We start from the raw sequence: 13,832 nt of genomic DNA on the forward strand, positions 1-13,832 counted from the left end.
TGGGACTTCCAGTATTATGGTAAATTAACAGTGGAGAGTGAACATCTCTGTCTTGTTCCTGAGTATAGAAGAAAAGCTCTCTTTTTCCCCATTGAGGATGATATTAGCTGTGGGTCTTTCACATATGGCCTTTATAATGTTGAGGTATGTTCCCTCTATCCCTACTTTGTTGGGGATTTTTACCAAGAAAGGGTACTCTACTTTGTCAAGTGCTGTTTCTTCATCTGTTGAGAGGATCATATTGTCCTTATCCTTTCTTTTATTAATGTGATATATAACATTGATTTGTAAATATCAAACCATGCTTGCAGCCGAGGAATAAATCCCACTTAATTGTGGTGAATAATTCTTTTAGTGTATTATTGGATTCAATTTGCTAGTATCTTGTTGAGAATTTTTGTGTCCATGTTCATCAGGGATATTAGCCTATAATTCTCCTTTTTAGTGGGGTCTTTGGTTTTAGAATCAAGGTAATGCTAGCTTCATAGGGTAAGTTTAGAAGCTTTCCTTCCATTTCTATTTTTTTGGAACAGTTTGAGAAGAATAAGCATTAACTCTTTTTCAGAGTTTGGTAGAATTCCCCCTGGGAAGCCATCTGGCCCTGGACTTTTGTTTGTTGGGGGATTTTTGTTTACTGATTTAATTTCTTTGTGGGTTATGGGTCTGTTCAAATTTTCTATTTCTTCCTGTTTACATTTTGGTATTTTTTTATTAATTTTTTTAATGTTCATTTATTTTTGAGAGGGAGAGAGACAAACACGAATAGGGGAGGAGCAGAGAGAGAGGGAGACACAGAATCTGAAGCAGGCTCCAGGCTCTGAGCTGTCCGCACAGAGCCTGAGGCGGGGCTCAAATGTGAGATCACGACCTGAGCCGAAGTCGGACGGTTAACTGACTAAGCCACCCAGGCGCCCCAGTTTGGGTATTTTATATCTTTCTAGGAATTTATCTATTTCTTCCAGTTTGCCCAATTTGTTGACATATAATTTTTCATAGCCTTCTCTTACAATTCTTTGTATTTCTGTGGTATTGGTTGTGATCTCTCCTCTTTCATTCTTGATTTTATTTGAGTCCTTTTTTCTTGTTGATAAATCTGGCTAGGGGGTTTTCAATTTATTAATTCTTTCAAAGAACAAGCTCCTAGTTGCATTGATCTGTTTTACTGGTTTTTTTTGTTGTTGTTTCTATAGCATTTATTTCTGCTCTAATGTTTATTTCCCTTCTGCTGGCCTTAGGCTTCATTTACTGTCCCTTTTCTAGCTCCTTTAGGTGTAAGGTTAGGTTGTATATTTGAGGTGAAAAAGTCTTGTGGTAGACCTGTATTGCTGTATACTTCTCTCTTCTGAAGTAAGAGACTGTCGTGTTTTCATTTTCATTTGCTTCAATGTATTTATTTCTTCTTTAATTTCCTGAGTATCCTATTCTTTAGTAGGGTGTTTTTTAACTTCCATGTATTGGTGCTCTTTCCAAATTTTTTCTTGTGGTTGACTTCAAGTTTCATAGCATTGTCTTCTGAAAGTATGTATGGTATGATCCCAGTGTTTTTGTACTTGTTGAGGCCTGACCCAGTGTGTGATCTGTTCTGGAGAATGTTCCATGTGCACTCAGAAAGAATGTGTATTCTCCTGCTTTAGGATGAAATATTCTTAATATATCTGTTAAGTCCATCTGGTCCAGTGTGTCATTCAAAGCCATTGTTTGCTTTCAATTTTCTGCTTAGATGGTCTGTCCATTACTGTAAGTGGGGTGTTAAAGTCCCCTCTGTTAATTGTGTTGTTATTGATGAGTCTCTTTATGTTGTTATTAATTGACATTTATTTGGGTGTTTCACGTTGGGGGCATAAATATTTACAGTTGTTAGATCTTCTTGTTGGATAGACTCCTTTATTATGCTATAGTGCCCTTCTTCATCTCTTGTTACAGTCTTTGGTTTAAAATCTAATTTGTCTGATTTAAGTATGGCTATTCTGGCTTTCTTTTGATGTCCATTAGCATGATAAGTGGTTCTCCATCCCCTCACTTTCAATATGCAGATGTCTTTAGGTCTAAAATGAGTCTCTTCTAGACAACATATACATGGATCTTGGGGTTTTTTTATCCGTTCTGATACCCTGTGTCTTTTGATTGGAGCATTTAGTCCATTTACATTCAGGATGTTTATTAATTAATAGATATGAATTTAGTGTCATTGTATTACCTGTAAAGTTGGTGTTTCTGGAGATTTTCTCTGTTCCTTTCTAGTCTTTGTTGTTTTCAGTCTTTCTTTTCCACTCAATGAATCCCCTTTAATATTTCTTGAAGGGCTGGTTTAGTGGTCATGAACTTCTTTGGTTTTTGTTTGTTTGGGAAACTCTTCATCTCTCCTTCTATTTTGAATAACAGCCTTGCTGGAGTAAGTATTTTTGGCTGCATATTTTTACCATTTAGCAAGTTGAATATATCATGCCACTCCCTTCTGGCCTGCCAAGTTTCTGCGGACAGATCTGCTGCTATACTTATTTTGTCTTCCATTGTAGGTTAGGGATTTCTTTTTCCTTGCTGCTTTCAGAATTCTTTCCTTATCTCTGTATTTTGCAAATTTTACTATGATATGTCTTGCTGTTGGCCTGCTTTATTGATTGTGGTGGGAGTTCTCTGTCCCTCCTGGGTTTGGATATTTGTTTCCTTCCCCAGATTAGGGAAGTTTTCAGCTATAATTTGCTCAAATAAAGCTTCTATCCTCTTTTCGTTCCCTTCTTCTAGGACTACTGTGATATGAATATTATTATGCTTTATGGAGTCAGTGAGTTCCTCAAGTCTACATTTGTTATCCAGTATTTTTCTTTCCCTCTTCTTTTCAGCTTCATTATTTTCTATAATCTTATCTTATATATCACTTATTCATTCCTCTCATTCTTCCATTTTTGTGGTCATTACATCCAGTCAGTTTTACATCTCTGTTGCAGCATTTTTTATTTCAGCCTCACTAGTTTTTAGGTCTTTAATCTCTGAGGTAAGGGACTCCCTGGTGTTTTCTATGCTAGTCTCAAGCCCAGCTACTATCTTAATGATTGTTGTTTTAAATTCTGGTTCAGGCATATTACTTATATCTGTTTTGATTAGATCCCTGGCTGTGACCTCTTCTTGTTGTTTCTTTTGAAGTGAATACCTCCATCTTGGCATTATGTCTAGTCTGTGTCTTCAGGAAACACAATTGATATTTGCTTATAGATTTTGTATCCTGCAACTTGCCTGAATTTGTTTATTAGTTATAAGCAATGGTGTGTGTGTGTGTGTGTGTGTGTGTGTGTGTGTGCGTGTGCACGTGTGTGTTTGTGTAAAATCTTTGGTAGACTATATATAAAATCATGACATCTGCAAACAGATGGTTTTACTTTTTCTCTGATTTGGATGCCTTTTATTTTTTCTTGCCTAATTACTCTTGCTAGAACATCCAGTATTCTGTTAAATAGAAGTGGCAAAAGTGAGCATCCTTGTCTTCTTACTGATCTTGAGGGAAAGTTTTCAGTTTTTCACAGTCAAATATGTTGTTAACTGTGAGCTTTTCATATATAGTCTTCTTTATGTTGGGGAAGTGTTTGTCTTTTCCTAATTTGTTGAGTGTTTTAATCATGAAAGGATGTTGAATTTTGTCCAATTCTTTTTCTTCATCTATTAAGATGATCATGTGATTTTTATCTTTCATTCTGCTAATGTGGTGTATCGTATTGATTTGATTTTCATATACTGAACCATTCTTGCCTCCCAGGGTTAAGTCCCACTTGGTTATGGTGTATAATCCTTTTAAAGCACTGTTGAATTTGGATAGTGTTTTGTTGAGGATTTTGCATGTGTATTCATTGGGGATATTTTATTTTTCTTGTAATGTCTTTGTCTGATTTTGGTCAGGTTTGGGAGTATTCCCTCCTCTTTTATGTTTTGGAGAAGGATTAGCACTACATCTTCTTTAAATGTTTGGTAGATCCTTCTGTGAATTTATCTGTTCCTTAGCTTTTCTTTGTTAGAAGGTTTTTTTTTTATTACTGATTCAATCACTTCATAAGTCTATTCGGATTTTCTATTTCTTCATGGTTCAGTTTTGACAGGTTGTATGTTTCTAGGAATTTATCCATTTCTTCTAAGTTACCCAATTTGCTGGCATATTATTATTCATGGCCATTTCTTGTGATCCTTGTATTTCTGTGGTATCAGTTATAATTTCCCCTTCTTTCATACCTGATTTTGAGTCTTTTCTCATTTTTTCTTAGTCTAGCTAAAGGTGTGTCATTATGTTTACTTTTTCAAAACAACTCTAATTTTGTTAATTTTTTTCTATTCTTTATTTCATTCTGTCCTTCTTTATTATTTCCTCGCCTATGCTACCATTGAGCTTAGTTCTTCTTTGAGTAATTCCTTGAGTTACAGAGTTAGGTTGTTTATGAGATCTTTCTTCCTTTTAACTTATTTGCCGCTCTGAGCTTCCCTATTAGTCCTATTTTTTTGCTTCATCCTGTAAGTTTGTTGCATTTTCATTTTAATAAGATTTGTTTTGTGACCTTATATTACTTCCTTAATTAAAGACCTTCTGAATCTCCTCACCACTTCCAAATTTAAATATAAATCTTTGGACCAGCATTAAGGTGCACCAACATGTGATCCATCTACTCTTGCTGCCTTTTCCTACCTAGACTCTAGCACTAATTGGACTATTTTGATTTTTTAACTATCTATATATATACTTGCTGGAATTCTTTACCATTTCAAGAAGCCTCCATGAAGATTCTCTTTCATTTCTCCTGATTTGAGGTTTTTTCCTTCCATATCCCTTAACCTTCAACTTTGCATATGTTGAATAGTATTATAATTATTTGTATAGTTGTCTCATATTTTCCTCTAGACTAACAGTTTCTTCAGGATAAGGATTCTATATTAATAATCTTTGTAGTTTTGATAGTGTCTAGCATGCACTTTGTGCATAGCAGGTGCTCACTTTTTAAATGATAAATGTAATCAAAATTTTTCATCTTAAAATGTCAAGACTTAGTAGCCAAATAAAATTATACTTGCTTTATTTCTTTCTCTTAATTTTATCTGTCACAGTCACATTGAGTAACTTGTCAGAAGACATGCTTTTTATTTCAAAAATTTTCAGTGTTAGGGAAAGTTGGTTGTAGAGAAAAATCTCTCATAGTTTTTCTTTTTGTATATTTTCTTTCAAGCCTTGTACTTATATGTGGGTGTATGTACATGTATGTTTGTGTGTGTGTGAGGAATTGTGTGCAGTTCGTTGTGGATTAAGCTCTTTTTAATAAATTTCAAACATGTTTTACAATATTTCTCCATTGTCTTCATAGTTGTCATTTAGCACATGCATAATACACAGCACATACATGCCATATTTTAAAGAACTGCTTTTCATTTGCATGACGCCTAGGTGATTTCTATTACTTTGCTGTATAGGTGATGTTGTAATAACGTTTTTACAGTTTTCTTGCTTGTGTTAAATTAGCTCCTTAAATTTCTAGGCAAAGCGCTTATTAGGTTTAAGGGTTGAATGTGTTTATAACCCTGTTTCCATACCAAAGGCTGTGACAAACCTGCCAGCTATATTTGAGCGTACTAATTCAGCACACCTTCATCAGCAGTCTCAGTGGTGTCAAGAATGTGTAACAACGCTCACCGAAGTTCATCTCCCTTTCCCGTATTCCCCTAGTCTTAGTGCTTGTATAGTAAATTAATTTTTTAAATATTAGGCCACAATAATTTACATAATAAATTATTAGCCCAAGGGTATTTACATAAGGGTCTTATGTTCTTACTCTGAGCTTTAGAGATAGATTGCTGTTAAGAAGACTAGAACCAATCTTTTCCATTTTCCAAATGCATCTGTTAGGGGGCGCACTCTTAGAAATTAAGGGACAGACTTACTTAGGAAGTAGAAAGCCATGTTTTTAGTTTAAGTGAGAAGTACCCTCAAGAACTTAGAAATAAAAGTTACTTCTTAAGTTTTACTTCCAGAGTAAAACTAAGATACAATAAATGACATTGAGTAGGCATTGGAGGCCTATGGAAAGATATGATGTTTGTTCTAATCAAAAGCTTAGAGAACAGGCATGAAAATATCCAGAGTTGATAAAATACTAAAGAAAGCTATCATCAAAGAAATTACACTAATATATTAAAGGACAACTGTAAAGGAAATGGGTTTGTTGTGTTTTTTTTTTTTTTTGAAATTAGGAGCTTGTTTATAGCAAGTTAAAACTACAGAAACTACAAAAACCCTGCCCATCTTCATATTCCAATTTTTATAATGATTATCAATTAGATTATCAGAGTGTGATAAGAGTCACAACTAAACTTATTTGATCTGGGTCGAGTTTATCACCAAATTACCGCTTTATATTTTTTTTCAGAGTTTTAGCAGTGATATTATGGTGGTGTACACAGCAAAGTGTGGGTACTTCCTTAAAGGAGGAGTGATGTGTGAGGTGTTCTCCAATTCCCCATGAAGGAAGGCTGAAAGCCTTCTCGTCAATTATTTGTTGATACAGGCTTTTCTTTCTCATTTGACTTAAGGAGGACAGAAACCTCAGAAGCTTCTTCTTTATCCTTCAAAGCACCAGCAGCTTTTATCTATTTGGCAGGAATGATACACTATAAAGTCTAGGGTTGTCATTTTAACACTTAGATAAAATATGAATTCATGACTGGTTTGTTCCCTAAATAGAACCTTACTACTCAAAGTATGATTGTGGATAAGCAGACTGACATCACCTGGAAACTCAGACATGCAGAATTTCAAGACTTTTTACCTCCTAGACCTACTTTGTTAGTTCATGTCCTCCAAGAAGCACACAGCAAGATGGGATTTGACATGTAAGAGATTTGGGGAGAAGACACCAGAGGAGGGAAAAGGGAGAGAGTGCTGGAGAAGGTAGCAATGTAGGTCTGACCCCTGTGAAGGAAAGAGGGAAGGAAGGGCAGTGGAGTAGAGTCTCAGACGGCAACACAGTTGTTAAGTAAGCACATTTCTGGCAAGCTGCTGAGAGTCCTCAGCCACTGTCATATGTCAGTGAAATTCTCTCTCTCACAGGAATGAGCCTGCATTACCATTTCTGCTGGCTCTAATCATTTACTGAGAGCAGCGTGTGGAAAGCTTGGCTTCAGTGCAAGTAGGATTTCAGAGCACAGCACCTGAGACTATATTTCAATTATGCTCATAGCGACAGGAGATTGGATTGGCATGTTTCCCCGGTCACCACACCTCCTGAATCAGGATCTACACTTTAACAAAGTCTCCAGGTGAATTATAAGCATGTTAAAAGTTTGAGAAGCATGATCTTAGAATAATAATGTGGTTCTTTGAGGATCTTAGCCAGAGTCAATAAAATTGTTCACAATCAGCATAGGATCTCCTCAAAAATTCAGCTCTCTTGGGATGGTATTTTTCACAGTTCATTTAAACAGAGTTGCTGTTCAAAGTGAGAACTAGAGCAGATAATTTGTTGTTGTTAATTTGTAACAAATGTGTGAAGCAGATATGGGGCCAGAATTTTCAAGATGCTTTGCCTCTTTGCTGAAAGGAGCTAGATAGAGTTTATTTCCTTTTGCCTTTTTGAGTTCAAGGTCACTGTAGCAAAAAAAATCTATATTTCTGTATTTATTTTTTTACCACATGGTAAGGTGTAGCTATGATTCTTATGATGACAGCTAGAAATAAACAACCTGTTAGACAAATCATACTAAGTTGTTTATGCTGACACAGTGCTTAGAGTTTGAGAGGCTCTCTTTAGGACAGAATACACTATCAAGTAAGCTTTGCCACCAGGCCCTATTCCTGATTTGCAGACTTGCTGTGAGTTCAAAATACCCATACTCTAATGTATGATCAGGATGTCCACAATCCCTTTGGAATCATTCCTTGAACCATTGATCCCCAGACTTGAGTTTAGGCATTACTGCTCGGTAAAAGTTATATTTCGTCAGTCTAACAATAAGGCCTTGAAATCATTACTTTTTAAAAAGCACTCCAGATTTGGAAACCATTGCTCTAAAGTAAAATATATACTTGAGTTCAGGCCTTTGCTATAGAAACATCCTCTGCTAGAGTGGTATAACTTACTCTGCGTTCCAAATGCAACTTATCTCTGTTTACTGGTGAGCATGGGTGAAAAATAAAAAAGGAAGTTAAAAATCCCTAAATAAACCTCACATACTTTTATTACACTCAGTAATACTTGTTATTAGAGTTTAGTATAATTTTTACATCATTATTTATTACCAGTGGGCTCATTATACCAAGGCCCACAGTACTAAAATTTGGCTATAATTATTCTGGACTGCTCTCAATCTGAGGCAGAAGAAGTTCCCCTAAATACAGACAGCCACAGGTGTTCCCTGAAATAGAACTTACCTAAAAGCTGAGTCAAAGGTATAACTCTAGTTTTAGGTATCTCTGGTCTTACTCATTTTTTCAAGCACATATCAAATACCATGTTTTTGATGGTACTATGTTTCAGGGACTATAGTGTACACCAGAGATACGAAAACAAGATTTAGTCCTTGACCTGAGGTGTTACCATACTACCCGAGGGGCACAGATATACATGTAAATAATTAACTGCAATAGGGATATTTGCTATTGTTGGGCATGGAGAGATGGAGTGAGTCAAACCCTCAAGAGGACTGGGGGAGGAGGGTTGCTGGCAAACAAAGAAAATAACGTAAATGCATCACATGAGACTCCAGTCACTACTGGCCTTGTCCAAAATCCATGTCAGGAATGTTTAACTTTGGAGCAGATTACCTGAGCTCTTCTAAAGCTTTACTCATTATCTGTCCTTCTCACAGAACAAAAAAGTGCCTCTACCCATGCATTCCTAAAGTGGTGATTGGTACCCCTCATTCACACAGCCTCCCCTGCCGGAATCTTAAAAGGCATCCCAGGCTTCTTCACTCCCTCTGGCCAACCAGTAATCAAGAACTGCCACTGCAATCTCTGCATCCTCCCCTCTCTCCATTCCCTCCAAGCACTGCTAACATGGCTGCCTCCAACCTGGACACTGCAGTAGTCTCCCAACTGCCAGTCTCCCCATCTGGAGACTTACGTCTCACAACCCATTCTCCCCAAATCAGTGTAAACATAGGAGTGGCTCTACTTCCTACAGGAAAACATCCAACTTCCTCAGTGTTACGTGTAGGGTAAGAGTGCTCATGCTTAAGCCAGTCCGCTTGGATTCAAATCCCCGCTCCACCATTTACTAGCTGTCTGGGGAAAGTCACTTAGTCTCTAAGTGCCTCAGTTTTTTCAACTATAAAATAGGAAAAGGAATGGAAGCTCTGTCATAGGGTTATTGTGAAGGTTAATTGTGTTAATAATGTACACGTAAAGGGCTTAACAGTGCCTGGCACAGAATTAACCCACAGTGGCGGTGGCAGTCATGATGCAGTAACACAGTGTGCATGCCAGGTAATTAAAGATGACCAGGACTCATCTTGCCTTCCAGCGATTAACAGTCTGAAGTGGGGAAAGAAAGACATAGGTAAACAAACTGCTTCTTTTGATCACTGCTGTCATAAATTTGAACATGATGCTAATGATTAAGGAGTCAGAACACTAAAATCTTGTCCAAAAATGTTCTATTAAAATTTTTATTCTCTGAATTACATAATAACTCGAGTTCCCAAATATGACTTAGTATCTCCTAAACCACAGGTTCCTCATACATGAAATTTGCATACTTAGGATTTTGTTCCTGTATGCCTTTACAGTAACCACACGCTGTTTGGTTCTACCGTGTATGAACATTTAGTTTCATTCTCTTAGAAATAATTTGAAGAAAGAGAAACTGGGCCTTGAACATACAAAAGGGAGGAGGAATGAACCTCGGAAGAAGATTAGAGAGTTTGTAGTGAAACATTAGGAAAGAATACAGTGACAGAGATAAACTGTACCCAGTGGTTTTTGGAGGATGTGGGCTACTGAGATTTGTGTAAGAGTTGCTGGTGGAACTAGTATCAGGGACACGGCAGGACACTGGCAGAATGCATAGATTCAGCGTGACTTATAAATACGTACCAAGTCAAAAAGGCACTGAATATACACATTACAGAAAAACACAGATTTGGGGAAAACGCCTTTTGGAACTAGAGGCAGAATAATGTCGTGTTTTAATTTAGGCTTAACTTGCTGTGTGTTTAGGCCACTTGATTTAACTTTTCTAAGTCTGAGTAGTCTGATCTGGAAGATGAGGGTTATAATAGTACCAACTGAATAAGGTAGCGAGAATTAATTGAGAAAATGCCCTGAAGCCCTTTGCTAGGGTAGTTTACAAATATCAGATACCTAGTAATGTTAGCTCTTGCTATTGGTGATGATTAATACATTGTTTTCTGCAATCAGGCAAAATGAATTTACACATATCATTCAAATTCGGGGAGAAGGGTGTAAGACAGTACCTGTTATTTTCTAGATGGTATGTAATGTTTACTAATGGTACCTCTATTTAGAATATATGCTGTCTTTTGTTGTCCTGTTCTAGTGGATGTAAAATACAGAGTTTCATGTGTTTATTACCTATGTCTCTTTCCCCGTCTTATTTTTAGCATGAGAGTTTAAGTTCCTACAGAATTTAACCTACAACTGAAGGATATAACCTACAACTGAAGAACTGTATAAGTTCAGAACTCCTTGCTTCCATTATGTAATTTAATAAATATAATTGTTGGTAACATCACTTTTGTTAATAGTGCTTCTAAAGTGCTTATACGTTTTTAAATATTCTCTCCGTTGTCATGTATACCCTATTTCCACCTTTTCTGGTATTAAATAATTTTATGGAACTAACATAAAAATTTAATTTAGCATACTTTAATATGAGCAGAGTATTGTGAGTGATGTATTAGAGGACATGTCCGTTGGGACACCTTCCCACTCCAGCTCAGTTGACTCTTCTGTCCCCATGCTCCCATAGACCCTATACATTTTCCGTCTCTCTCTCTTTATCCTTTAAACTTATTTGTACCGTCTAACAAATTGCAATCACTTTAGTCTTGATGATAAGAATCATGTCATGCAAGGTTAAGCAGAAAAGACCAGCACTCAGTAGATACTCAGCTGATTTTCGTTAAGTGAGTGAATGAATGCTTGTCCAGTTCTCAGGCCATGGTCAGCAGTGCAACATTAACTGATTCAGTGAATTATGCAATTAAGAAGGCCGTTAGAAACAAGTTAAAGTAAGATAAAAACAAGAAATAAAATTAATAGTAAGCTAATTCCAAAGGCTTTTCTGTGGTATAACTGTCTTTCTTTCTGAAGGTTTCCTGCCCTTCCTCAGATGCTAAATGTCTTAAGCTAGTTGCCCAGTTACTAACTACTCAATTGCCAGCTAAAGGTGACCGATCCAGTCTTTCCCCCTGGAGCATTGAAGAGGGCTCCTGACACACCTGGCGGTGGTTTGAGGCATGAGTTCAGAGCTATAGATCTTACACAGCTCAACTCTCAAAGATACCATAGGTGATGTTAGGGAAATGAATAATATACACAGAAAAAAATGTTTACCGTGTATGTCTAGTAAATGATCATTCATCTCTTTGTTCATAAGAACTTGAATTAAGATACATAATTGTGTAACAGGCGAATGGTAGACATAAATCAACATCAAAAATTACCACCTGGGCCACCCAGCACATGCTGTGTCAACCCAATGTGAGAGCTGTCTTCTTTGCACGTGACAGATAATCAAACAGGAAAGAGTTTGCAGGTGCAACAGGAAGCAGCTTAAAAGACTGGCCTGGTATCATCTGGAGCCTCAGAATATACCATTTACTTCCCATAGTGTGACGACTATCGGCCATAGGTCACAATTGGGCCATAGAACCTTAACCCAGCATGTTGCAGCCTTCCCCTTGCAAGTACCCCCGGAATTGCTGCCGCTGGCCAGTGTCCAAGAATGCCTGAACAGCTGCTCTGACAAATGGGTTTCCCCCATTCAAGACGGCAAATGGGGAGTTGGAGCTGCTTTGCACAACTCCCTGCCTCTAGGTTGCAGAATCTACTTAAAATGATAATAAAATATCTTGCTCTCTGGCACTGTGGCACTGTGGATTTTTCCTTTTAATGCAGGAGGTAAGAAATCATCCTTCTAAAGAGCTGATTGCAGCTTTTTCTTTTCTTTTCTTTTTTTTTTTTTTTCTTTTTCCTTGCTTTTGCTTTTTCTCTCTCCCAGACAGTAAGGATTGTATCCTGGAGCCGCTTTCCCTGCCAGAAAGTCCAGGTGGCACCACCGCTTTAGAAGGTTCTCCATCTGTGCCTTGTATTTTCTGTGAAGAACATTTTCCTATGGATGAACAAGACAAACTTCTGAAGCACATGATTATTGAACATAAGATGGTCATAGCTGATGTCAAGTTGGTTGCTGATTTCCAAAGGTAAGTTTTGGTTTTGGCCATAAGAGAATTAAATTCAGTATTCCATAAAGGAAAGACATAACTTATATATAAGCTTATATATAAAATTATTCTTGTGCAAATGTGAAAATTCATATTCTTTTTCAAGCATTGTTGGGAACAGGGATCCTTGGTTGGAGCCCGCGAAGCCAAAAGGATATTGTCCAAAGAACTCTCAGCTTAAGTGCTGTGATGAGCATTTTTCCGGTTTTCTGACAAAAACCAGGAAAAAAGTAGGGGCAGGGGGAGGTCACTCAATAAACCAAAGGCTTGACATCAGTCAACTGAGGTACTGAGGGGAAGAGGATGAGGAGGATGAAGAACAGAAAGAGATAAGTGGTTCGGGAACTGCCAACATTGGGCATGTGTGAAATGTAGGAACCTCACCTATATAGCTAGGACCCAAAGTGAGCTAAACTCTAATCTATGAGCACCTGACTTAGAATATCCATACCAACAGACAAGTAATATAAGCATATTTTTTTTTCCAGTTCCTGGTTCTTAGAAGAGAAATGCCTTTTCTTAAGCAAATGGAGTGAAGTAGTTTTGTTCATGCTGTTATTAGTTGACACTTGGAAGTCCAAGTTGACATTTGGAAGCGTTTTCCGTGTACATGCTATCATGGTAGTTAACTGGTTTTGTACAATTACTAAAAGCATACATTTTGGTATAGCTGGCCAGGACCCATTTTTAGATATTCTGCCCTGATTTCTCTACAAAACACTGCAGTAACCCAGATGTTGTAACATCTCTGCATCTGAACTCTATATCTGCCAGACCACATCATTCCTAGCAAGCAGTTTCTTTCTTATGATGGGTCTTGCAAAGCAGCAGCCTATATTACTGAGAGTGGACTATGAAACCAAGCAGGCCTAGAGCTGAACGCAGACTTAGGTGACTTCCTAACCATGTGATGTCCAGCAAACTACTTCACCACTCTAAGCATCAGTTTCCTCATCAGTAAAAGGGAAAAACGCTGACTCACATAAGATTGGTGAGTGTTATATAAAACAGGTGCTGCATATAGCACCAACTAGTACCTGAGACATCTTTTATATCCAATAGATGGTAGCCAAAAATTTTATTCTATTTTTATTACAAAAGATATATTTGAAATGTTAGTTTTCTGCAACTATAGCTTGAGTTTTCAATAGGCATTTATGCTGTTCTGAAACTCTAATTATCATTTGCGAAATAAAACTTTTGAGAAAATTTAATTTAGAATCCTTAACACTTCTAAACCTTGAGAATAAGTTTGTTTTCCAGTTGGAATAGCCAGAAGGCCCACAGGGGTGTTGTTCTCTAACCTTTCAGGTTCCTCTCAATTGCCTGGCACCAATACAGAATGTCTGCCGAGTACCTTCTGCATTATTATGGTCCCTATATCCACTCAGCATTGCAATTTT

At 37.2% G+C, this 13,832-nt stretch overlaps 1 protein-coding gene across 4 annotated transcripts in view; it reads left to right on the plus strand.

The window, feature by feature from the left end:
* Positions 1 to 13,832, plus strand: part of ZNF277 (zinc finger protein 277) — a 112,647-nt gene that overhangs the window by 53,778 nt on the left and 45,037 nt on the right. For 2 of the 4 annotated variants that reach the window (XM_053898412.1, XM_053898415.1), the window contains one exon: positions 12,207 to 12,408. In XM_053898412.1, coding sequence (XP_053754387.1) covers positions 12,207 to 12,408 — 202 coding nt within the window. Of the gene's footprint in view, positions 1 to 7,072; positions 7,282 to 12,206; positions 12,409 to 13,832 lie in introns of all 4 variants that reach the window. The other 2 variants (XM_053898414.1, XM_053898413.1) reach the window with 2 other exon arrangements.

This window comes from Panthera pardus, unplaced genomic scaffold, assembly GCF_024362965.1.
Source record: "Panthera pardus isolate Hobbes unplaced genomic scaffold, ASM2436296v1 HiC_scaffold_8, whole genome shotgun sequence".
Taxonomy (NCBI): domain Eukaryota; kingdom Metazoa; phylum Chordata; class Mammalia; order Carnivora; family Felidae; genus Panthera; species Panthera pardus.